Source organism: Ranitomeya imitator, chromosome 5 (assembly GCF_032444005.1).
Source record: "Ranitomeya imitator isolate aRanImi1 chromosome 5, aRanImi1.pri, whole genome shotgun sequence".
Taxonomy (NCBI): Eukaryota; Metazoa; Chordata; class Amphibia; order Anura; family Dendrobatidae; genus Ranitomeya; species Ranitomeya imitator.
In genome coordinates this window covers 497260431-497285439 of record NC_091286.1, presented here as the reverse complement: position 1 = coordinate 497285439, position 25009 = coordinate 497260431, and the positions used below count along the sequence as shown (strand labels likewise).

The 25009-nt window shown below is 44.4% G+C and overlaps 1 protein-coding gene across 2 annotated transcripts in view; it reads left to right on the top strand.

Moving 5' to 3' along the window:
- MLF1 (myeloid leukemia factor 1) overlaps positions 1-25009 on the top strand; it is a 60454-nt gene that overhangs the window by 17579 nt on the left and 17866 nt on the right. Inside the window, exons 2-4 of one of the 2 annotated variants that reach the window (XM_069727435.1) lie at positions 767-923; positions 1861-1905; positions 8959-9045. In XM_069727435.1, the coding sequence (XP_069583536.1) occupies positions 767-923; positions 1861-1905; positions 8959-9045 (289 nt within the window). The remainder of the gene's footprint in view (positions 1-766; positions 924-1860; positions 1906-8958; positions 9046-25009) is intronic. The other variant, XM_069727436.1, reaches the window with a different exon arrangement.

The following is a 25009-nucleotide window of genomic DNA, read 5'->3' as shown; positions in this document are numbered from 1 at the left end:
CAATTGGCTTCAGAGACAGAAAATAAAGCTGCAAGACTGGCCCAGCCAATCACTTGACGTGAATCCATTAGAATTGGGCCAAAATCATACCTGAGCAATGCGTGTGACTAGTTTCTCCATACACGAGGTGTCTTGAAGCTATGATTAACAACAAAGATTTTTGTGCGAAGTATTAAATAAATGTCATAATGCGTCTTCAATACTTTTTCCCTGTGTTATATCTCATTATTGCACATGGACAGCTATGGTTTGATTTTTTTTTGCCTGTGTGTGGATGGGTTGTAAACAACAATTGGTGAGAATTTCATGTCAAGAGCATGGTGGCTTAGTGGTCAGTTCTGTTGCTTTGCGGCGCTGGGGTCCTGGACAAGGACAACATCTGTAAGGAGTTTGTATGTTCTCCCCGTGCTTGCGTGGCTTTCCTCCGGCTCCTCCGGTTTCCTCCCACACTCTAAAGACATACTGATAGGGAATCTAGATTGTGAGCTCCAACGGGGACAGTGCCGATAATGTCTGTAAGGTGCTGTGCAATTAATGGCGCTATATAAGTGAGTAAAATAAATAGCATCTTTAGAAATATATTTATGTAGAAAATTGATGATATCTTTAATAATTATTTCACACTCTGTACATAAGGAAACATAATTTATTAAAACATTAGTAATATTTATAGTATATTTATAGTAATAAATCTAAAAAGCACACTGATCTCATACATCTTGTAGATTGTACATTGCCACTGATGATAGTACTGCTGTTCTTATAGGGATCCATTCACCGCACACCAAGAACATGTGAGACAGATGATGAGAAGTTTCTCTGATCCTTTTGGCCGCGATCCCTTTTTCAGTATCACAGATGGCAGATCTTCTGGCCGGAGAGGGCAGCAAGGTTCCCAGGTGGCTCTGAGAGAAGATCACAGGGTAAGCGCTCCCCGAGCAGTTCCTCGGATCATACTTCTGTCATCAGCTGAGATTTTATAGTCCGATTGATTTCAAAGTGCTGATTGTTACCATAGGTGCAGGTTCTGTAATGCCGGCCTGTGGCTGCCCAGGTTTTAACTTCTTTCCTGTGATCTAATCCCCAGCTGTTGCCGGCAGTACTGTTCCTATTATAGAGTAACACTCATTAATACTGTTCTATTAACGGTTTCAGCTACCTAGCGAGGCCAATCCTTGCACTTACAGGCACTGCCGTACAAGTTTAGTACTGCTGAGCCCCGAGAACAGATGTCACTTTCTATACCGCTCAGTGTGTAGCTGATAAAAGCAAGCCTGGCATTCTTCCATCAGCTATATATATAGAATGTCAACTCCGTCCCCTGAAATCAGCCCTCTGCCTCACTTCCATGATTTTCTGTCATAAAAAGTCCAGTATACAAGACATACAGCAAGTAACAGGTTAATCACAAAGGCAGTACTGTTTGAACCCCCAGGAAAGTTACACCAAGAATAAAGGCACCGCGGGGGCTGGACCTCTGCCAGGTTCACACACTGTAATCTGAACTTGGACACCAGCAGCTCAGTAAATGAGCTTCCGAGCCGTGGGCTTTAGAGCCGTGACTTTCTTAGTAAATGCTTGCTCTTTCTACGAAATTCCACTTTTCCAGTAACTCTAAATCATGCCGTCCCCCTGCTTCTCCTACTAGGAATTCATGAAGAAATTGACAGCTGGGTGTTGCCTTTTCCTTTTTGGGGGAAGTCCTTACGTAGCCTAATACGACAGTGATTGGATAGTTTTATTGTGTAAGGACACACCCTCTACTGGTAACACCCAGTTGTCAGTTTATTCTGAAATCTCCATGTATAAGACCGTGCTATATGGAATTTTCTCTTGACAACTCCTACTTTTTTTTTCCAGGCCTCAAGTTTGAGTCATATGCCTAGTGCTTCCTTTTCTAGTATGGTCAGTAGTCTGTGACTGCGTCTGGTTTGTGGTCCTGTGTGAAGGCATGATACGTTCCTCTAACACTGGGTTTGGATTTGGAGTGAATGAACATCATTGTACACTGCATGTATTATGGGCTACTTGGGTTCAAAGATTGATTGTACATTTATTAATACGTAAATATTCTATCTTTTTGTCTGCCAACCTCTGCAATGTACATAAAAAGTGTATATGCCGTACATATTAATTAAAGGAAACCATTCAGAAATGTTAACCCACTGCACAAACCCCCTGCTGATGACCAAAATCATTAATATGTATCTGTAGCCCTTTAAAAGATAAATCAATTGATCCATTTGTGACCCAAACAGGGAAATTGTGTTTTGAAGTTCAGTCTGGTAGTTCATAGGGGAATGAGGATGCGCTTACAGCTCCTCAGCCTCTGCCATATCACCCATCTAGCTGTACCCTCTCCTGGCTAACGAGCAGATACACTGGCCACTGACCTCATGTCCCAGTGCACCTCAGGACCCCAAAGTGCTGCTTCAGTCTTGAAGGAATGATCTGACTTATCTTTTAATTAAAGGACTACACAGCCATATTATTGGATTGGCACAGGTGGGGGGGTGGTCTTCTTATTTTTTCCTCGATCTTACCATTAATGTGGGCAGATCGGCTTTGCCCAGGATGCATGCAAACACTCACGTTTTTTTTTTATGTTAAACTTTACCTCTCTTTTGAATATACACTTCATGATATATTAGGGATTCCTCCACTCGTGACCCACATCTATAAGTCAGAAATGTATGAGCGGCTTCCTTTCTGGTGGACTCGAGACTTCTGACTTGGACCTTTGAATGGCTGCCATGTAGTACTACATTGCCTGAAGGCCATGGCTTCCTCTGACAAAATAATAGGTGTCTTGGGGTACCAGGAGCAGACCCAGCATGATCAACTGATCGTCTAATAGTGCAGATGTTAGTGTGTGAATGGAAGAAATATATTTGCTCCCAACCGATCACGAAGTTACCCATAAATGACCATCGACCGTATAAACCAATTAGATATTTTAAAACTTGTAACTCTCGAAGTTTCACTTACCATGTTAAAGAAAATTTTTGCAACCTATTTTCTCAATGGTGTTAAGTGTCCCTCCAGTACTGTCTGTCATCCTGTAGTTATATATGTCTGATCTGCTAACAGTCATGGGTGATGGTCAGACTCACTTTATACCAGGTATCTTCAACATGTAGCAGTGAACACATATTCCCCTAAGGCTACGTGCACACGTTCAGGATTTCTTGCAGAAATTTCCTGAGCAAAACCGGACATTTTATGCAAGAAATCCACATGCGTTTTTTGCCCATTTTTGATGCGTTTTTGCTTGTTTTTGACGTGTTCTTTCCGGACTTTCCAATGCATTAAATAGTGGGAAAAACACGAAAAATCCGCAAAATTAATGAACATGCTGCGTTTTTTACTGCAATGCATTTTTTTTCGCAGAAAAAAACGCATCATGTGCAACAAAATTGCGGGATGCATTCTAAATGATGGGATGCATAATATATGCATTTTTATAGCGAAAAAAACGGAACTTGTGCACACAGCCTAAATACTAAATATTCACCTTCCCAGTGAAAAAATGGTAAATACCAAAAAATGAAAAAAGGCCATGAATAAAGTCCTACACAACCCTACAATAGGCCTAGTCTGTACCTGCCTAGATGTGGAGGTTGGCACCCTAAACAATTATTTTTTTGGTGCCCCCACTCAACGAAGACTATCCCTCACTTCCCTATCAAAGATGCTATGGATGCCCAGAATGCCAGATATCATGATATTGGATGACCAATTAAGTTTACCTATAAAAACCCCTAGGGAATTTCCTTCTTGGTTCTCAATATTTCTTCTTTCTTCATTTCTATTCTATTGAGGAAATTGTTTTCCCACCTATGTCTATAGGGTTTTGATAGGGAAGTGAGTGATAGTCTTCGTTGTGTGGGGACGCCAAAAAATCTTTGTTTAGGGTGCCAACCTTCACATCTAGGCAGGTACCGACTAAGCCTATTGTAGGATTGTATAGGACTTTATTCATAGTCTTTTTTTCATTTTTTGGTATTTACCACTTTTTCACTGGGAAGGTGTATTTTATATTTTGTATTTTATATTTTAACATGTAATAGTAAAGTGTTTTTAAGTGTCAATTCTACTATATATATATGTGTGTGTGTGTGTGTGTGTGTATATATATATATATATATATATGTGTATATGTGTGTATATATATATATATATATATATATATATATATATATATATGTATATATATATATATATATATATATATATATATATATATATATATATATATATATAAATATAATCTCAGCTTTCACATATGACTTTGGTGGAGACTTGAGCTACTTTAGACATTAGTTTTAGGTCCCAGATCCATCAAAAATGTAATATATACAGTACAGACCAAAAGCTTGGACACACGTTCTCGTTTAAAGATTTGCCTGTATTTTCGTGACTATGAAAATTTTACATTCACACTGAAGGCATCAAAACTGTGAATTAACACATGTAGAATTATATACTTAACAAAAGACTTGTTTGGGCTAAAGAACACAAGGAATGGACATTAGACCAGTGGAAATCTGTGCTTTGGTCTGAAGAGTCCAAATTTGAGATCTTTGGTTCCAACCATCGTGTCTTTGTGCGACGCAGAAAAGGTGAACGGATGGACTCTACATGCCTGGTTCCCACCGTGAAGCATGGAGGAGGAGGTGTGATGGTGTGGGGGTGCTTTGCTGGTGACACTGTTGGGGATTTATTCAAAATTGAAGGCATACTGAACCAGCATGGCTACCACAACATCTTGCAGCGGCATGCTATTCCATCCGGTTTGCGTTTAGTTGGACCATCATTTATTTTTCAACAGGACAATGACCCCAAACACACCTCCAGGCTGTGTAAGGGCTATTTGACCAAGAAGGAGAGTGATGGGGTGCTACACCAGATGACCTGGCCTCCACAGTCACCAGTCCTGAACCCAATCGAGATGGTTTGGGGTGAGCTGGACCGCAGATTGAAGGCAAAAGGGCCAACAAGTGCTAAGCATCTCTGGGAACTCCTTCAAGATTGTTGGAAGACCATTCCCGGTGACTACCTCTTGAAGCTCATCAAGAGAATGCCAAGAGTGTGCAAAGCAGTCATCAAAGCAAAAGGTGGCTTCTTTGAAGAACCTAGAATATAAGACATAATTTCAGTTGTTTCACACTTTTTTGTTAAGTATATAATTCCACATGTGTTAATTCATAGTTTTGATGCCTTCAGTGTGAATGTACAATTTTCATAGTCCTGAAAATACAGAAAAATTAGAAGGTGTGTCCAAACTTTTGGTCTGTACTGTATGTCTGCTAGATAGTCCTACATGTAGTGCCTCCATGAGCAACAATGAAGCAACAGGTTGGATTTTTACATGAATCCCCCAAGATGAGCGGTGACACAGATATTAACATCAAAATCTTCAGCTATATTTCTAGAAGCATTGTTTTCGGAGTATTTTACTGTTCTTCAAAATAAATCCATGATTTTCAGTGTAAAACATGGCTTCCTATTGACCTCTAAATGTATGTGATCAGATCTCAACTCTGCACTTATAGTACAGATGTAGCAAACTTTAAGTTCACATTTGAAGACATTTTTTTTGCACTAAGGGCCTAAAAACTAACAGACAGTTACTTCCTAACTACCTGTCTGTTATACACGTCACCTGCTCAAAGCAGTCACCGACCGCTCCTGCCAGTGATTCAGCTGCTCCATATCAACAGAGCGGTTCTTCTTCTTCTGGCTGCTCTGTCAAGGGGGTGTGACTTCTGACGTCATGCGGGTTGATAGCCGGCTTTAAAAACTCATTGAAAATATCAAGTTAAATTTGTAGCTTCAGCTCATGTGACGCATTCAATTTCATGTTAACAGAAATCTGTCAGCACAAAATGACTGTTCAAACAAACCAGAGATGCTCGGTGCACCCTTGGCATGGCCATATAGTTCAATGCACCTGAAGACCTACTTGTTTTCTATCTTTCTCCACCCCTTCTTCTTTGGTTGACAGCTTTGGGTTTAAAGGGCTGAGATAGATGAACCGAGTGCCTGTGCCTGGTTTGAACACTCATTTTGTATTGACATACTCTCTTTGACATGGAGTTGTATGTGTTAGGCTACGTTCACATTTGCGTTGTGCGGTGCTGCGTCGGCGACGCAACGCACAACGCAAACCAAAACGCATGCAAAACGCATTGTTTTGCGACGCATGCGTCCTTTTTTGGCATGATTTTGGACGCAAAAAAAATGCAACTTGCTGCGTCCTCTGCGCCCTGACGCGTGCGCCAAAAAAGACGCATGCGTCACAAAACGCAATGCAACGCATGTCCATGCGCCCCCATGTTAAATATAGGGGTGAATGATGCATGCGTCGCCGCGGCTGCGCCCGACGCAGCCCGGCAGAACGCAAATGTGAACGTAGCCTTACGTGACATGATTCTTACATTTATGATGTAGGCCATTTGTATTTTTAGTAGTGTTGTTAAAGACCTGAAACTGGGCAGTAATTGTCACATAATAAGTAATTTACTGCACAATACTCCATTCTATAAATCACATATTTAGGCTGCAATTGTCTACGCCCTATTACAAAGCGATCAGTTCAAGTTATGTAACCTGTTCCAAATTATTGGATTTATTAAGCTTTATTAAGGGAGGTCTCAAACATGTTCTAAATATTGTTATTTAGTCGTATAATGAAAAAAGAAAGCACTTTACTTTACAACATAAGCAATCTTTAGATTGTGCACCGATTTCCAGCTTTTGAGCTAGTTAAGTGCGTTGTTCTTCCCTGGACTATTTCCATGGACATGTGCAGATCTTTTATCCTACAATTGTTTCTTTTGTTAGTTTCTTTAAATGTATCACCTTTTATATTAAAGACATGACCATGGCCACCAAAATGTATTTATTCATTTATTTTATACACTTACAGTGGGGCAAAAAAGTATTTAGTCAGTCAGCAATAGTGCAAGTTCCACCACTTAGAAAGATGAGAGGCGTCTGTAATTTACATCATAGGTAGACCTCAACTATGGGAGACAAACTGAGAAAAAAAAATCCAGAAAATCACATTGTCTGTTTTTTAACATTTTATTTGCATATTATGGTGGAAAATAAGTATTTGGTCAGAAACAAAATTTCATCTCAATACTTTGTAATATATCCTTTGTTGGCAATGACAGAGGTCAAACGTTTTCTGTAAGTCTTCACAAGGTTGCCACACACTGTTGTTCGTATGTTGGCCCATTCCTCCATGCAGATCTCCTCTAGAGCAGTGATGTTTTTGGCTTTTCGCTTGGCAACACGGACTTTCAACTCCCTCCAAAGGTTTTCTATAGGGTTGAGATCTGGAGACTGGCTAGGCCACTCCAGGACCTTGAAATGCTTCTTACAAAGCCACTCCTTCGTTGCCTTGGTGGTGTGCTTTGGATCATTGTCATATTGAAAGACCCAGCCACGTTTCATCTTCAATGCCCTTGCTGATGGAAGGAGGTTTGCACTCAAAATCTCACGATACATGGCCCCATTCATTCTTTCATGTACCCGGATCAGTCGTCTTGGCCCCTTGGCAGAGAAACAGCCCCAAAGCATGATGTTTCCACCACCATGCTTTACAGTAGGTATGGTGTTTGATGGATGCAACTCAGTATTCTTTTTCCTCCAAACACGACAAGTTGTGTTTCTACCACACAGTTCCAGTTTGGTTTCATCAGACCATAGGACATTTTCCCAAAACTCCTCTGGATCATCCAAATGCTCTCTAGCAAACTTCAGACGGGCCTGGACGTGTACTGGCTTAAGCAGTGGGACACGTCTGGCACTGCAGGATCTGAGTCCATGGTGGCGTAGTGTGTTACTTATGGTAGGCCTTGTTACATTGGTCCCAGCTCTCTGCAGTTCATTCACTAGGTCCCCCCGCGTGGTTCTGGGATTTTTGCTCACCGTTCTTGTGATCATTCTGACCCCACGGGGTGGGATTTTGCGTGGAGCCCCAGATCAAGGGAGATTATCAGTGGTCTTGTATGTCTTCCATTTTCTAATTATTGCTCCCCCTGTTGATTTCTTCACTCCAAGCTGGTTGGCTATTGCAGATTCAGTCTTCCCAGCCTGGTGCAGGGCTACAATTTTGTTTCTGGTGTCCTTTGACAGCTCTTTGGTCTTCACCATAGTGGAGTTTGGAGTCAGACTGTTTGAGGGTGTGCACAGGTGTCTTTTTATACTGATAACAAGTTTGAACAGGTGCCATTACTACAGGTAATGAGTGGAGGAAAGAGGAGATTCTTAAAGAAGTTACAGGTCTGTGAGAGCCAGAAATCTTGATTGTTTGTTTCTGACCAAATACTTATTTTCCACCATAATATGCAAATAAAATGTTAAAAAAACAGACAATGTGATTTTCTGGATTTTTTTTTCTCAGTTTGTCTCCCATAGTTGAGGTCTACCTATGATGTAAATTACAGACGCCTCTCATCTTTTTAAGTGGTGGAACTTGCACTATTGCTGACTGACTAAATACTTTTTTGCCCCACTGTATATAGCGCCATTAATTGCACAGCGCTTTACAGACATCATCGCTGTCCCCATAGAGGCTCACAATCTAGATTCCCCAGCAGTATGTATTTGGAGTGTGGGAGGAAACTGGAGAACCCAGAGGAACCCACACAAACATGGGGGGAACAAACAATAGAAACATCAATTTGACTCTAAAAAATATGATTTTGATTTTAAAGTGACTTCATTGCATATGAGTTAGCATGTTATCGTTTAGGGCACAGTAAGTAATTTTTACTAATTTTTATGCATGCAATTCTGCAGATTTTATTCTGGTTGCAAACATTTTTTACTCTGTGTATTCCATTTATTAGTTTTTAGATATTTCACAATAAAATGCTTTCAGTATGGAGCTATGATGGATACCTTGATCAACCTAATGTTTTCTGGAATTCTGTATTATTGTAGGTCCCCGAATTCAAGGATGGGTTTCATTCCATTGATAATATGATGACAAACATGAGGAACAGAATGATAGACATGCACAAACAGTTTGTAAGTTGTTTTTTTCCAATTCTGATCATCATATCTGAATAATAAGTGAAATAATAGTGTTTAATTATGATCTTAATGAAACTAGCGTCCATTGGTGATTTATTGGCTATTCTCACCTCATTTGCTTAGTCATTTTTCTCCTTCGCCTCATTGGGGGACACAGGACTGTGGTGTATGCTTCTGTCGCCAGGAGGCTGACACTAAAGGTACCTTCACGCTGAGCGACTTAACAACGATATCGCTAGCGATCCGTGGCGTTGCAGCTTCCTGGATAGCGATATCGTTGTGTTTGACACGCAGCAGCGATCTGGATCCTGCTGTGACATCGTTGGTCGGAGCAGAAAGGCCAGTACTTTATTTCGTCGCTGGATCTCCCGCAGACATCGCTGAATCGGCGTGTGTGACTCCGATTCATCGATGTCTTCACTGGTAACCAGGGTAAACATCGGGTTACTAAGCGCAGGGCCACGCTTAGTAACCCGATATTTACCCTGGTTACCAGTGTAAATGTAAAAAAAACCAAACACTACATACTTACATTCCGGTGTCTGTCGCGTCCCTCGGCGTTCTGCTTCCCTGCACTGTCAGCGCTGGCCGGCCGTAAAGCAGATTACATTAATGTGACGGTACCTTAAGTAAACATAAAAAAAAAAGTTTAGCTCCTCCTCCGTCGTATACACCCTGACACTGACTACCAGAGAATCCAGTTCTTGCTTAGTGTCTGAAGGAGGCACACCTCTGGGTCCCGGATCCTTTGGACCCTTTTTTCATCTCTACATCATATGGATTGAGGGGGCGTCGGACCCTTTTGAGGGTCCGATCTCCCCAAACCAGCAACGGGCAAGCACGTGCGAGTATTCTCCACGTATCCTTTCCCGCGACATGAGATTGCACACCGGACTTGGCCCTGACCAACCTGAGGTATCTAAGACCATAGGCTGTACAGGTGCCCTTAGATGTCCGTGTGACCCCCCCCCCCCCCCCGATTTCTACACCTCTGTTCTGGTGCGGTGATAGATGGGGTGGTGCACGGTCCCTCTCCTTATCCCAGTGCAGGAAATGGAGCTAGGGTTCCTGCACCGTCATGTGCTCTGCTCTCCCCCCGCTAGATTTTTTTACTCCACGCTGACCCTTTTCTCTCACAGGGTTCAACTTGCAAAAAGGGGAGAAGGGTAGGAAAGGGGGGCTCTTGATACAGGCGCGATTTACCTTTAAGACAGGCTCCGGGCATCCCTGCGCCGATCTGGCAACGGGTAATGAGCGACGCCGCAGTCCCCAAAGCTCCGTCGGCACTGCGGTTCTTCCGGCACTTGTCGGCGCCGCGGCGGTACAGTGCGGCCGGCGCCGTGGCCTTTCCGGTGGCTTCAGGCTCTGGCCTAGCATCCAGGATGCACTTCCGGGTCAATCAGGCCCGGCTTCCGTCCAGCAAACCGCGCGGTGAGGCCTCGCCCCCTCCGGCTCGTTTACTTCCGGATCCGCCCCGTCCTCTCCTCGCCTGGGGAAAATCGAGGCCCCGGCTTCGGCCTACTGCAGGCCGCATCAGATCATGGCGGTTCCGTCCCCTGAGGACTGCTGCGGATAAAGGTGGCACATTTGCCCTGCATTTGGTGTTCGGTTCCACACTATACGCGTGGGGACACAGGACTGGGGTAAGTGCTTCTCCCTCCAGCCTGACAGCAGAAGCATTGTTTTTTTTCCCAGTCTAAAGCCCTGGGTATAGCATATACGGATCACTATGTCTAGAAGGGTCAAGTCTCACACGGTCCTATATACCGTTTGTGTAGCTTGTCGTGCTGCATTCCCGCATGCCCAGAGCAATCGTCTCTGCGAGGCCTGTGACACTGAACGCGCCCCCCCTGCGAGTTCCCCTGCAATCTCCCCGGTGGTTACTCCTGCCTCTCTGGCGGAGACTGGGGTGGTTCCACCGAAATGGGTCATGTCATTATCGCAATCCATGGCATCCCTATCTAAGGCAATCGAGTCCCTTCAGACCCCGGCTGGAGTCAGGGACAGCAGTTCATCTATCTTGGAGAGAGCCTCTGGTTCTCAGGAGCCTCCGGCCTGCAGGGGCCGCACTAACACTAGGCAGACGCGGGGAAAGCGAAATCTCACAGCGTCTCCCGAGCCATCGGGTGCATCTGCATCCTGGAGTTCTGTCTGTCGCTCACCCTCCCCAGCAGAGAGCGGGGAACTCGGGTCAGACTATGATTCAGAGGGGGCCCTTAATGTAGGGTCTCCTTTCAGGAGTCAGTAGACCCTGGGAATAGAAGACGAACTCGTCTTACCCTCGGATCACAAGGTTCTTTTAAGCGGGCCAAACTGTCTCATAAAGTGTTTTCCTCTCACCCCAAGTTTGAGGACCTGGTTCAGCGAAACCGGGACAAGCGTTTTTCAGGGCAGAGGGCCTTGAACGCGAGATATCCTTTTTCTTCTGAGCTACGTAGGAAATGGGCAGAATCTCCTTCGGTAGATCCGCCGGTATCCCGCTTAGCTTCTAATACTCTGTTATCCCTTCCCAATGGCTCTTCTATTAAGGATCCCACGGATCGTCTTATAGAAAGTTTGGCTCGTTCCGTTTTTGAGGCTTCAAGTTCAGCCCTTTTTCCCTCTTTTGCGGCAACTTGGGTTGCTAAGGCCATGATGTCTTGGTCAGAATCTTTGACAAAGGCGCTTCAAAAGAGGGACTTGCCAGCGGAGTTGACAGAAACTTCAAGTCAGATATCCCTTGCTGGGAGCTATTTGATTAATGCATCCCTAGATGCAGCAGACTGTGCTGCTTCTGCAGCGAAAAATGCAATTGCCATTAGAAGGGCGCTCTGGTTAAGAACATGGCGGGCAGACTCTACCTCCAAAAAATCTCTTACAACTCTTCCATATCAGGGGGGGTCGCTTATTTGGTGAGAAACTGGATCAGCTTATCTCTGATACCACAGGAGGGAAAAGCAATTTTCTCCCTCAGCAGAGGATTAAGCAGCCTTTTCGTCGCCATTTCCAGGCCCGTTTTAGACCCTTTCGTAGTACTAGATGGACCCCAGCGTCAGGTTCCGCTGTGCAGGTTCGACCCAATCCGGATCGAGACAATCTGATCTCCTATAGAACCAACCCGGGGGGAAGAATGCGCTCCCAGCCACCTTGATCCAGGGGATCCAGGGCTCAAAGGTTTACAACCAAATGACTGGAGGCATCCTTGGATTGCCACCAACAGAGTAGGTGGGCGCCTACGTTTGTTTCGCCAGGCCTGGCTCCATTCAATTCACGACAAGTGGTTAAGAGAGCTCGTGTCCTCAGGGTACAAGATAAAGCTGGTTTGTCAACCTCCACTCCGGTTCTTCCCATCCCGTCTTCCCAAGTCCGAGCCCCGGCGTCAAGCCCTACTTAATTTATTGAGTCCCTTCATCTCCGCGGGGTCAACTCTCCTGTTCCAAAGGAGGAGAGATTTCAGGGGTTCTATTCCAACCTGTTTATAGTACCCAAAAAAGACGGTTCAGTGAGGCCCATTCTAGACCTCAAACGCTTAAACAGGTTTGTCAAAATTCGTCATTTTCGGATGGAATCTCTCCGGTCAGTCATTGCGGCAATGGAAAGGGGGGAGTTCTTAGCCTCAATAGATATTCAAGATGCCTACCTGCATATTCCCATATTTCCTCCTCACCAAAGATTTCTCTGATTTGCCATAAATAACTTCCACTTCCAGTTCACAGCTTTACCCTTCGGGCTGGCCTCCGCCCCCAGGGTGCTCACAAAGGTCATGTCAACTGTAGTGTCCATTCTACACTCCCGAGGCATTGTAGTCTTGCCATATTTAGACGATCTTCTCATCCAAGGGCCGACCTTTCAGGCCTGCGAGAAGAATGTCAGTAATTCTCTAGACACTCTTTCTCGTCTGGGTTGGCTAGTGAACTTAAAGAAGTCATCCCTAGTACCATCTCGGAGAATCTCCTTTTTATGGATAATTTTCGACCCCTCTCAAGCTCTGTCGATCCTGCCCCAGGACAAGGTCCTAGCCCTTCGGCGAGAGGTGAGGTACCTTCGGCAGCCGTACTTTCATACAATCCGGTCCGGCATGAGGGTCTTAGGAAGGATGGTTACAACAATAGAAGCAGCGCCATTTTCACAGCTTCATCTTCGACCTCTCCAGCATGCACTCTTGGCAGCATGGGACAAGAGTCCATTCTCCCTCAAGTTCCGGTTGTCCCCCCAGGTCAGGCAGAATCTTTCATGGTGGTTAAACAGTCTGTCCCTACTAAGGGGAAACCCTTTCCCCCAACCAATTGCCTAGTGGTTACAACGGATGCCAGTCTCCTAGGTTGGGGAGCGGTGTTCTTTCATCACACTGCTCAGGGGCGCTGGTCTTCTCGGGAGTCAGAGCTTTCGGTCAATCTCTTGGAGATTCGGGCAGTTCGGCTGGCTTTGCAGTATTTCCATCATCTTCTGGCGGGTCGCCCTATCCGGATTCAATCGGACAATGCCACAGCCGTGGCATACATAAATCATCAAGGGGGCAACTACAGCAAGGCAGCCATGCAGGAAGTAAAGCAAATTCTGAACTGGGCTGAAAGGAATCACTCGGTGATTTCGGCAGTCCACATTCCGGGCGAGGAGAACTGGGCGGCGGACTTCCTCAGTTGGCAATGCCTGGCGTCCGGGGAATGGTCTATCCATCTCGAGGTTTTTCAGCAAATATGCCTTCAATGGGGGACTCTGGATGCGGATCTAATGGCGTCCGGGAGGAATGCCAAGGTTCCCAGATTTGTCGCCCGGTACCGAGATCCACAGGCAATCGCCGTGGATGCACTAGTTCTGACTTGGAACCAGTTTCATCTCCCATATCTGTTTCCCCTTCTGGCACTGCTCCCGAAAGTAATCAAGAAAATCAAGTCAGAGGGAGTGCCAGCTATTCTGGTCGCCCCGGATTGGCTGCGACAGTCGTGGTACGCGGACCTAGTACAGCTTCTCACCGGAGTCCCATGGCGGCTCCCCGACCGTCCAGATCTTCTATCTCAAGGACCGATTTACCACCAGAACTCAGAGGTCCTGTGTTTGACGGCCTGGCCGTTGAATCTTGGGTTTTAACTCAGGCCGGTTTTTCCCGAGAGGTGGCTGATACCATGATCAATGCACGAAAAACCGTTTCGGCTCGGATTTATTATCACACTTGGAAGGTTTTTCTTTCATGGTGCAGAGGGCGTGGATTGCCTCCTCTGCATTTTTCCGTTCCAAACATTCTTGCCTTTCTCCAGGCAGGCCTAGATTCAGGGCTGGCTCCAAGTACTCTTAAAAGGCAGGTTTCAGCCTTGTCTGTCCTTTTTCAGCACAGGAATGCTTCTAACCTACAGGTAAGGACCTTTTTTTCTGGGAGTCACTCATAAGGTCCCTCCTTATAAAGCTCCTTTGGAAGCTTGGGACCTTAATTTGGTCTTAAGGGCTTTACATGAGGTTCCCTTCGAACCTCTTCAGGATATTTCTTTAACTTTACTTTCTTGGAAAGTCGTATTCTTAGTGGCCATAACTTCCATAAGGCGGGTATCAGAGCTGGCAGCCCTTTCCTGTCATGCTCCTTTTTTACGGTTCCATCAGGATAAGGTGGTGCTCAGACCAGCGCCCTCCTTTTTGCCGAAGATTGTTTCCTTGTTCCACATTAACGAGGATATAGTTCTTTTCTCTTTTTGTCCGGCACCGACGCACCGTGTGGAAAAAGCCATCCATTCGTTGGACCTAGTGAGAGCGCTGAGGAGGTACATTTCTCGAACAGCCCCTTTTTGACAGACGGATGCTCTGTTTGTCCTCCCAGAGGGTCACAGGAAGGGATTCGCTGCCTCAAAATCTACCTTGGCTAGGTGGATACGTGGATAGGTGGCTTCCTGGGCAATTCGGCACCAGGCCTCAGCAGAACAGGTTTGCAGAGCTGCGACCTGGTCAAGTTTGCATACCTTTGCCAAACATTATAATGTCCACTCCCAGATCTCTGCAGATGCAAGTCTGGGTAGAAGGATTCTTCAGGCGGCGGTAACGCACTTATAACGACAGCTGCCTGAATATTTATAACCGGTGAGTTAATTCCCCACCCAGGGACTGCTTTAGGACATCCCACAGTCCTGTGTCCCCCAATGAGGTGAAGGAGAAATAGGGATTTTTGTGTTACTCACCGTAAAATCCTTTTCTTCGAGACGCTCATTGGGGGACACAGCGCCCTCCCTGGTAGCCTGATGGTTGCTTTTGTTGTGTCTGAATTCATCAGTCAGTAGGTCTTTTCTAGACATGAGTTTTCTATACTTATTCTGTTATATTATTTCTCAATCTCCTACTGCTTTTGCACAAAACTGGATTCTCTGGTAGCCAGTGTCAGGGTGCATACGACGGAGGAGGAGCTAAACTTTTTTTATGTTTACTTAGTGTCAGCCTCCTAGCGGCAGAAGTATACACCACAGTCCTGTGTCCCCCAATAAGTGTCTCGTAGAAAAGGATTTTACGGTGAGTAACACAAAAATCCCTTTTTTTTTTTTTTTTTTTGTTGCTAGAAATATTCATCCATTGTTTGCTACATGAGCTGTCCCCTGATTTATGCTGCCCAAACCACACCAGCAGGAATTGGTTGTTGCACTGTTGTAGCTGTGTGTGCTTACAGTGTGGCGTTTTTCATAGAAAGCATACATTATAAATCCTGCCAGGGACTATGTGTCTCTGATGACTGGTCCACAGCAGATCCCCACCGGTTTCTGCTTTTAAAGGTCTTCCCTTCTGCACAGACTAGAAAAGATTTGAAGGACATGGTCATCAATCCTCAAACCCTTCTTTTCACTATTAGCATAGTCTGTGAATGGCGGTTTGACTTTTCCACTATGGCCCTTCACTGCTTCATTTATAATCCTGCACTTTTCACGGTGTAGTGCAGATGAAGCTTTGGAAAATAGTCCTTATCCAAATGCCAGTCTGGCAGTTACTGACTTTATCAGTACCTTTAACTGGCATCAGTCAGTCGGATCAACCCTCCTAAGCCATCTACAGGTCAGGTCAATTCTGATGTCTTATTCCAGAGAAATCCACGTTTTCTTAATATGTAAATTATCTGTTCCAGGCTATGGGCCAGACACTGATCTGCATGAGAATCTGCCTGCAGAGATTATTGTAAATCAAAGAGAGAGTTACCAGTGTGATGTGTAATGGCCGCTCTCTGCCCTACTGATCTCACTGCAGAGCTGTGTGTGATTTAAAAGGGTGCAGTCAGACAGCCGGAAGCATCGCAACCCTAGGATTGCGTACAAATGGATGCCGTCACGCTCAGGTCAGGAGAGTCAACGGCCAGTCCGAGGCTTGCGGAGCGATCCTTGCGCGAGTAATGCGGCCTTCTGACTGCACGCTAAGTGACACATCTTCAGGTTCCTCTCAGTGCTTAGGCAGCCATTGTTGCAGTATTGTTACAATACAGCAGAGTTGTTAGAGCTGCAGCAAATGTGTTTGTAGTAGGGAAAGTTCAGTTCTGCTATTTTATGTTAGTTACATGTCTCACACTGGTAACTCCCCTTTTATATAAAATAAGCTCCGGAGGCAGATTCTCATGCAGATCCGTGTTCAGACCATAAATTTTATTTATAAGAAAAACGTGGATTTCTCAAGAATAGGGCCTCAGATCGCAGATATCATTGTATCGCTTTATTTATCTTCAGCTGACCTACATGTCTATATAGACGGCTTAGGAACGTTCGTCATACTGACAGATTTGCTTTAAGTGCAGATACATTCTTATGTCATTCACTGTTCATAAAATGAATTTATTACTGGATCACTAGTTGTGGGAAGTGGTAACCTGATAATTACATCGTACACCATTCTAAATATATATATTGTCTCGGATGCAGCTAATGTTTGGGCTGTTGCTATGAGAATGTCTCTGTAAGCAAAGTATCTAGGCTAATCCATATTTGGGAACCTCCCAGAGATTACAAAATATTGGATGATGCCAGTCATCTCATTCACACGCACATCCCATTTGCAAAGCCTAAACTAAAACTCACAGTATGCCAAAAGCAAAATTCCGCCAACATTCGCTATCATGTCCTTATTATATTGATCATTTCTTGCCACGTATTACAATTTTGAAAAGCAAAAGCTGGATATTTCAGGAAGCCTTCATCATTTACCATTCTATTACTGTTTGAACATGTGGAGACTACACTTGGGGTTCGTTTTTATGAACGTATTTTCAGTGTGTGTGCTGTCCGTATACGCGCCAGAGGACACAGACCAATTGTGGCCAATGTCCAAGGCACGTGGTCTGCATGAAAAAAAAAACCCACAGTACACAATATTTTCCTTTTTATGCACCAGAATATTGACTGGTGATTGTAATTATTGTCAAAAGTGATCATATAGAACCCTAATGCCCTCCAAAGGGTCCGAGTTTCTAGCAAAAGTTAGAGGGTATACAGCATAGAGTGCGAAGCTAAAACTTAACTTTTACTATAAATGGCAAAAATCCCATTAAACATCTAGACACACAAAACATGGATGGAAACATGCAAAACCTGTATCCCTATCCAGGAATAGTGCTGACAGTGGTTACACAATTAAAGGGACAGTAATCTCAATCATCAACATAGTATACTTGTATTAAAGCATGCACGATATCAGGTTCTAAAACCAATAGTATAATGCAGTACAGTGTTTATATGAAGAAAAGAAAGTAAAGAAACAGTCTCACCAATTGTGTGGCTTAAGGCCCCTTCACATTAAGCGACGCTGCAGCGATACCGACAACGATCCGGATCGCTGCAGCGTCGCTGGAGAGCTGTCACACAGACCGCTCTCCAGCGACCAACGATGCCGGTAACCAGGGTAAACATCGGGTAACTAAGCGCAGGGCCGCGCTTAGTAACCCGATGTTTACCCTGGTTACCATGCTAAAAGTAAAAAAAAACAAACACTAGATACTTACCTACCGCTGTCTGTCCTCCAGCGCTGCGCTCTGCTTCTCTGCTCTCCTCCTGTACTGGCTGTGAGCCGGAAAGCAGAGCGGTGACGTCACCGCTCTGCTTTCCGGCGACGTCACCGCTCTGCTTTCCGGCTCACAGCCAGTACAGGAGGAGTGCAGAGCACAGCGCTGGAGGACAGACGGCTGTAGGTAAGTATCTAGTGTTTGGTTTTTTTTACTTTTAGCATGGTAACCAGGGTAAACATCGGGTTACTAAGCGCGGCCCTGCGCTTAGTTACCCGATGTTTACCCTGGTTACCAGTGAAGACATCGCTGGATCGGTGTCACACACACCGATCCAGCGATGTCAGCGGGAGATCCAGCGACGAAATAAAGTTCTGGACTTTCTTCAGCGACCAACGATCTCCCAGCAGGGGCCTGATCGTTGGTCGCTGTCACACATAACGATTTCATTAACGATATCGTTGCTACGTCACAAATAGCAACGATATCGTTAACAATATCGTTATGTGTGAAGGTACCTTAAAGGTACCGTCACACATAGCGACGCTGCAGCGATACCGACAACGATCCGGATCGCTGCAGCGTCGCTGTTTGGTCGCTGGAGAGCTGTCACACAGACAGCTCTCCAGCGACCAACGATCCCGAGGTCCCCGGTAACCAGGGTAAACATCGGGTAACTAAGCGCAGGGCCGCGCTTAGTAACCCGATGTTTACCCTGGGTACCATCCTAAAAAGTAAAAAAACAAACGCTACATACTTACCTACCGCTGTCTGTCCTCGGCGCTCTGCTTCTCTGGTCTGGCTGTGAGCGCCGGGCAGCCAGAAAGCATAGCGGTGACGTCACCGCTCTGCTTTCCGGCTGACCGACGCTCACAGCCAGAGCAGGAGGAGAGCAGAGCACAGCGCTGGAAGACAGACGGCTGTAGGTAAGTATGTAGTGTTTGTTTTTTTACTTTTAGGATGGTAACCAGGGTAAACATCGGGTTACTAAGCGCGGCCCTGCGCTTAGTTACCCGATGTTTACCCTGGTTACCAGCAAAGATATCGCTGAATCGGTGTCACACACGCCGATTCAGCGATGTCTATGGGGAGTCCAGCGACGAAATAAAGTTCTGGACTTTCTTCCCCGACCAGCGATCTCCCAGCAGGGGCCTGATCGCTGCTGCCTGTCACACTGGACGATATCGCTAGCGAGGGCGCTGCAACGTCACGGATCGCTAGCGATATCGTCTAGTGTGACAGTACCTTTAGGCTGTTCCTCTTGCCAGTCAAGGAAGGTCCTCGTTATTGCCCCTGTCAGCCCCCCTGTTGTACAGACAGACTCTGGCACCCAAAGACTCCAGTCCTCAGCTAACCCTTTAGATAGACAGCCCTGGACTAATATTCATCCCGAGGCATTTCTTTAACAAATGATTCATCAGGGGAATTGCCTAATGTCATCAAAAACAGTGAAGAGCACCCCTCACTAGGGATGTATAACGGCCACTGCCTGTAGTGTCAGTCCAGGGCTGACTAGTCTTGAAACTGGCAAGAGTAACCATTGGTAGGATTGCCTAAACCACAAAACTGGCGAGACTGTTCCTTTACTTACCTTTTTTCATATAAACACTGTACTGCATTATACTATTGCCCTTAGAACCTGATATCTTGCATTCTTTAATACAAGTATGCTATGTTGATGATTGACATTATCTCCCCATTAATTGTTTGACCACAGTCAGCACTATTCCTGGCTATGGATACGGACTTTGTATGTTTTTATACATGTTTTGTGTGTCTAGATGTTAAGTGGGATTTTTGCATATTTATAGTAAAAGTTAAGTTTTAGCTTCGCACTCTATGCTGTATACTCTCCAAAAATAGTGAAATTGGCATATTAGGGACTGTCTGATAGACGATCCCCTCTTTTTGCTTTATTGAATTAACTAGCAAAAGTTATACCCCTCTCACAGTGAAGTGTGAAATCTCACTCCTTACGCTAACCCAGTGCAGCTCATCATTTACCATAGCACCATTACTGCCCAGTGCAGCTCATCATTTACCATAGCACCATTACTGCCCAGTGCAGCTCATCATTTACCATAGCACCATTACTGCCCAGTGCAGCTCATCATTTACCATAGCACCATTACTGCCATTACCATCCTGTAACAGCTTAGGGTTAGGGCAAAGAGTGAGACCTAGCTCTTTCACCGCAAGAGGGGCCATGGAGGGTTGTGATCTCTCACACTTCTTTCCAGGATCTGAGAAATTCAGGCCAGTTTGGGGGTGGGGAGGTGGGTGCATTAGTGTTACTTATTAGTTATTTTGACAATAACTTATATTTAGGAAAATTACTAGTTTGGAGAAGCCCTCTTTTATTTAATAAAAAGGACCGTCCCAGACTAGTGCTAGGTACCCTTTAACTGTACCAAAACAGAGGACCTGGCCCGTCAGTACAGTAGACAGACAGCCCTGTAGGTAGACTGCCTTCTTTTTTTTTTGGAATAGGTTATCTTCATGAGACAACCACTTTAATCCCCACCTGTTGTCCCTTTAATAATCAAGTGAAAACATTAACATGACTCCCCACTTCTAGAGGATCATATTGATTCGCCTTCATCATTTGCATTTACTGCTTTTCTTTTTTTTAGCATCCTGTGAGGTGAGCCTAAAATAAAATAAGCCGAGGCCGTTCTAGAGGAAGAGACGTTCATATCATCTCGGTGTCTGGGTTTTCTGTTACAAAATGATTGTGCTCCAGGTCATATGGGTGCATGTGACCCTGTTATGATACGCTTTCCACCCCTGCACAATGGCTGCCAAGAAGATGTTCTCTGTGCCCTATCAGAATCTTCATTCACAGTTCCTGATGGAGATTAATAGAAGCTTTTCAAGCCTTTTGGAATTCTCTTTCTATGCCAGACTAAGATCTGTTTAGTCTTTCCAAGAAAATGCCTCCTTTATGCCTAGACTTGATGCCCCATTTTTCTATTTCATCGTTCTTGCTATATATAACCTTTCCCTTCATATACACTCCATTGTAACCGTCTACCATGTTTGGTCAGGGTGGAAGGCTACACAGACTTGCTTATGTGTCCAGTGTATCAGCCAAGTCTATATATGAGTGATTCATACTTTAATGTAGTAATATTATCTCCCCTCTAATGCTGCATCTCCAGTGTTAAAAAAAAAATTCTAATCTTCACTCGCACACGAGACACTCAAGCCCTGGGATCATAGTGCTATAATCGTGCTATCGGCTCGCAATCTCACATTTGCTCTTCCAAAAACATAGCACACCAGTTACAGCCGAGCTTGGGAATATCCTGTGACAGCAAAAGTCATCATCATGCTGGCAGCAATATGGCACACATGTTATATTCAATGATACATTATTTATTAATGAAAAAAACTATATAATAATTTTTTTTCTTTTTGGCTCCGTATTGTGCACTTGTTTTGGAATGTTGTTTTTTTTTTTTTTTTTTTTAAATAGAGCAATGTTTTGTGAATTAAATCAGTATGGTATATAATATCTTGTATTGCAGCTTTCTAAGGCTACTTTCACACTAGCGTTAACTGCAATCCGTCACAATGCGTCGTTTTGCAGAAAAAACGCATCCTGCAAAAGTGCTTGCAGGATGCGTTTTTCCCCATAGACTTGTATTGACGACGCATTGCGATGGATTGCCACACGTCGCATCCGTCGTGCGACGGATGCGTCGTGCTTTGGCGGACCGTCGGCACAAAAAAACGCTACATGTAACGTTTTTTGCTGCCGACGGACCGCTTTTTCCGACCGCGCATGCGCGGCCGGAACTCCTCCCCCACCTCCCCGCGCCTCACAATGGGGCAGCGGATGCGATGAAAATCTGCATCCACTGCACCCGTTGTGCGGCGCTTACAATGCTAGCGTCGGTAACCTCGGCCCGACGCACTGCGACGGGCCGAGCCCGACGCTAGTGTGAAAGAGGCCTAATATAGCTATTATAGCTGTAGTCCCATCCACTGATGATGCCACATCTGCGGTGAAACATGTTGGGGAGACATGTGCTTCAGTAAAAACTGCCTTATAGTCTTGATACCCCAGGGTGTCACTAAGCAATATTTTGGCAATCGCTTTTACACTATATTAGACTAATTTAGGGACAGAATATTTCCTGTTTTGTTACCCCAACTATTTTAATTCATAATAAAAGTTAAGTTTTCAAACTTGTTAGTGAGGGTTCTTGTTGGGTTGTCCCAAATTGTAAGTAATTGCCTTCTAATATAGTTTGTGTTTCATCATCTTCACCATTTTCCAAAGCTCTGGTTTTGTCAACAAATGGAAATTTGTCCTGGTAATGTACAGTCGTGGCCAACAGTTTTGAGACTGATGCAAATTTTGTTTTTCAAAGTTTTCTCTTTTGGTGTTTGTAGATCTTTTAGTTTTATGTTTCTATGGTTACTGAAATAAACATCTAATAAGTTGTAAACTTTTCTTGACAAATACAAGGAGTTTATGTACAAACTGAATATATGTAGTGTTGACCCTAATTTTTCAAGACTTCTGCAGTTCTCCCTGACAGCTGGATATCCGTATCTGGGCCAAATCCTGGCTGATGGCAACATATTCTTGTGTAATCAGTGCTTGACCTCTATCACAATTTCTGTTCTTTTTTTATTTGTCCATGTCATAGAGCAAAAGGGATAACTAAGTTGCTTGGCGAACATAACATAGATGTGTTGGGTCTATGACCAAGAAACTACCCAAATCTCAATCTCTTTGAGAGCCTATGGTCAATTGTCAAAAAGTGGAGAAAGCATCATGCTAGAAAAATCATAGTTCATCACCTAATTTCCCCTGGATCATTGGGGGAAGTTGCTCTTAGAGAATATTTAACTTCTCCAAACGATCCAGCAGCAATTTGGTGATGAACAAAGCTTTCCCAGCATGGTGGAGACCGTGTCACAAGGCAAATGTGATAACTACTGTATTTTTCAGACTGTAAGATGCAGCGGTCCATAAGTAGTCGCACCTAGGCTTTAGAGGAGTAAAACAGAAAAAAAAAAAAGCAAAAAATGTGGTCAATTCTGTACAAATATCCCCCATCCTTGTATCTATCTATGTATCTATCTATGTATCTATCTATGTATCTATCTATGTATCTATCTATGTATCTATCTATCTATCTATCTATCTAAAGCTCTATATCCCCAGTCCAGGTATTCATAGCCCTCTCATCCCCATCCTGATATTCATGGCCCCTCAACTCCATCCTGGTAATAATGGTCCCCTCATCCCTATCCTGGTATGCAGTGCCCTATCCCCATCCTTGTACGTATGGCCCCCATCGGAAAAAAAAACATATAAAAAAATAAATCATTCTACATACCGTCTCTCTGCCCCCTTGCAGTGTCTTGTCCTCATGCCAGCAGCTGATATATGCTTGTAAGCAGCACATGGCGGTGACATCATGCACTGCTTACAAGCAGAGCACAGCTGCCGTAATACTCACTTCTCCCCCGCCCGGGAATAAGTGCGTGGAGAGAAGTGAATTTTTATTTCACTTTAACAGCAGGTACAGTAGCTGCATGAGAATGAATATTCACTGCTCTCCACTCCCATAGTCCCTACCACCTCTCTATGCCAGCTTCAGTGGAGAGTGGTGGGACAGATTATGGGTGTGGAGAGTAGTGAATATTCATTGTCTTTAGTAGCGATCACACTGATAGCCTGGCCGCTGCAGGAAGCCGGCGGCTGCTGCTGCTGTGCCCGCTATTAAAGTAAAATGAATATTCACTGCTTCCCATAGTCCCTCCCATCTCTCTGTGCCAGCTTCAGTGGAGAGTGGTGGGAGGGATTATGGGCATGGGGAGCAGTGAATATTCATTTCTCTTTACCAGCGGGCACAGAGGTTAGCCACAGAAGCCGGCTCCTGCCTACTGTGACCCACTGCTCTGCCACTCCCCCACCTCCCCATCCACAGCAGGTGTATCCAGACTATAAAATGCACCCCCATTTTCCTCCAAATGTTTGGAGAAAAAAAGTGCTTCTTGTAGCCCAAAAAATACAGTAAGTGGTTCAGTCCTCAATCTGAGTGAGAACTGTTGTCAGTCCTCAAAAAGTGAGTGGACAAACACAGAATTTGAAATGTGAGAAACACCAAGCACTGATTGACGGCAACCCATTTTGTGAATTCAGAATTAGGCTCAGCAGCTGATATCCAGAATGCCAGGGCGAATTGCAGAAGTCTTGAAAATTAAGTATTGATTCTTTGCATAAACTTTATGTATTTGTCAATAAAAGTATAAAAACTTGTGAAATACTTACAATTGTACTTCCTTAATCATAGAATCATTTGACTAAAAGATCTAAAAACACTAAAGCAGTGAAGCGGCAAGCTTTCTGTAAACCAAAATTTCAGACTCAACATTTTTGGAACAACTGTACACCTGACACGGGGTGCATGTATCAAAATAAATGTCCTATCAGGAGCACTTCTTTCATATGGATTTTAGGCCTCATTCACATATAAGTTTCACATACATGATGTTCTTGTGCTTTACCTAGTAAGAACACGTACCAATTGTTGTCTAATGCTATGTCCACATTTTCCCTTTTTTCTATTTTTTTTTTATTCTTTTACATATGGAAAAAAGTGTTTTTCACCCTTAGGCCGGCGTCACACATGCGAGTTTTACGGACGTAAGAGCGCAGAAACTACGTCCGTAAAACTCGCAAAAAATACGGCACAATTATTCTCTATGCCTCTGCTCCTATCTGCCGTATTTTACTGATCAGTATTATACGGCTTTCTACGGCCGTACAAAATCGCAGCATGCTGCGTTTGTCACCGTACTGCGCAAGAAATACGCCAATGAAAGTCTATGGAAGCGTGAAAAATACGGATTACACACGGACAAGCAGTGTGACTTGCGAGAAATACGCAGCGCTGTTAGAGAGAAAAGCCGGCAATTCAGTGCGGTGTACAGTAAAATCACACTGACAGCTTACAGTAGAATAGGTAGAATAAATGTGTACACATAGAATAGGTATATATATATATA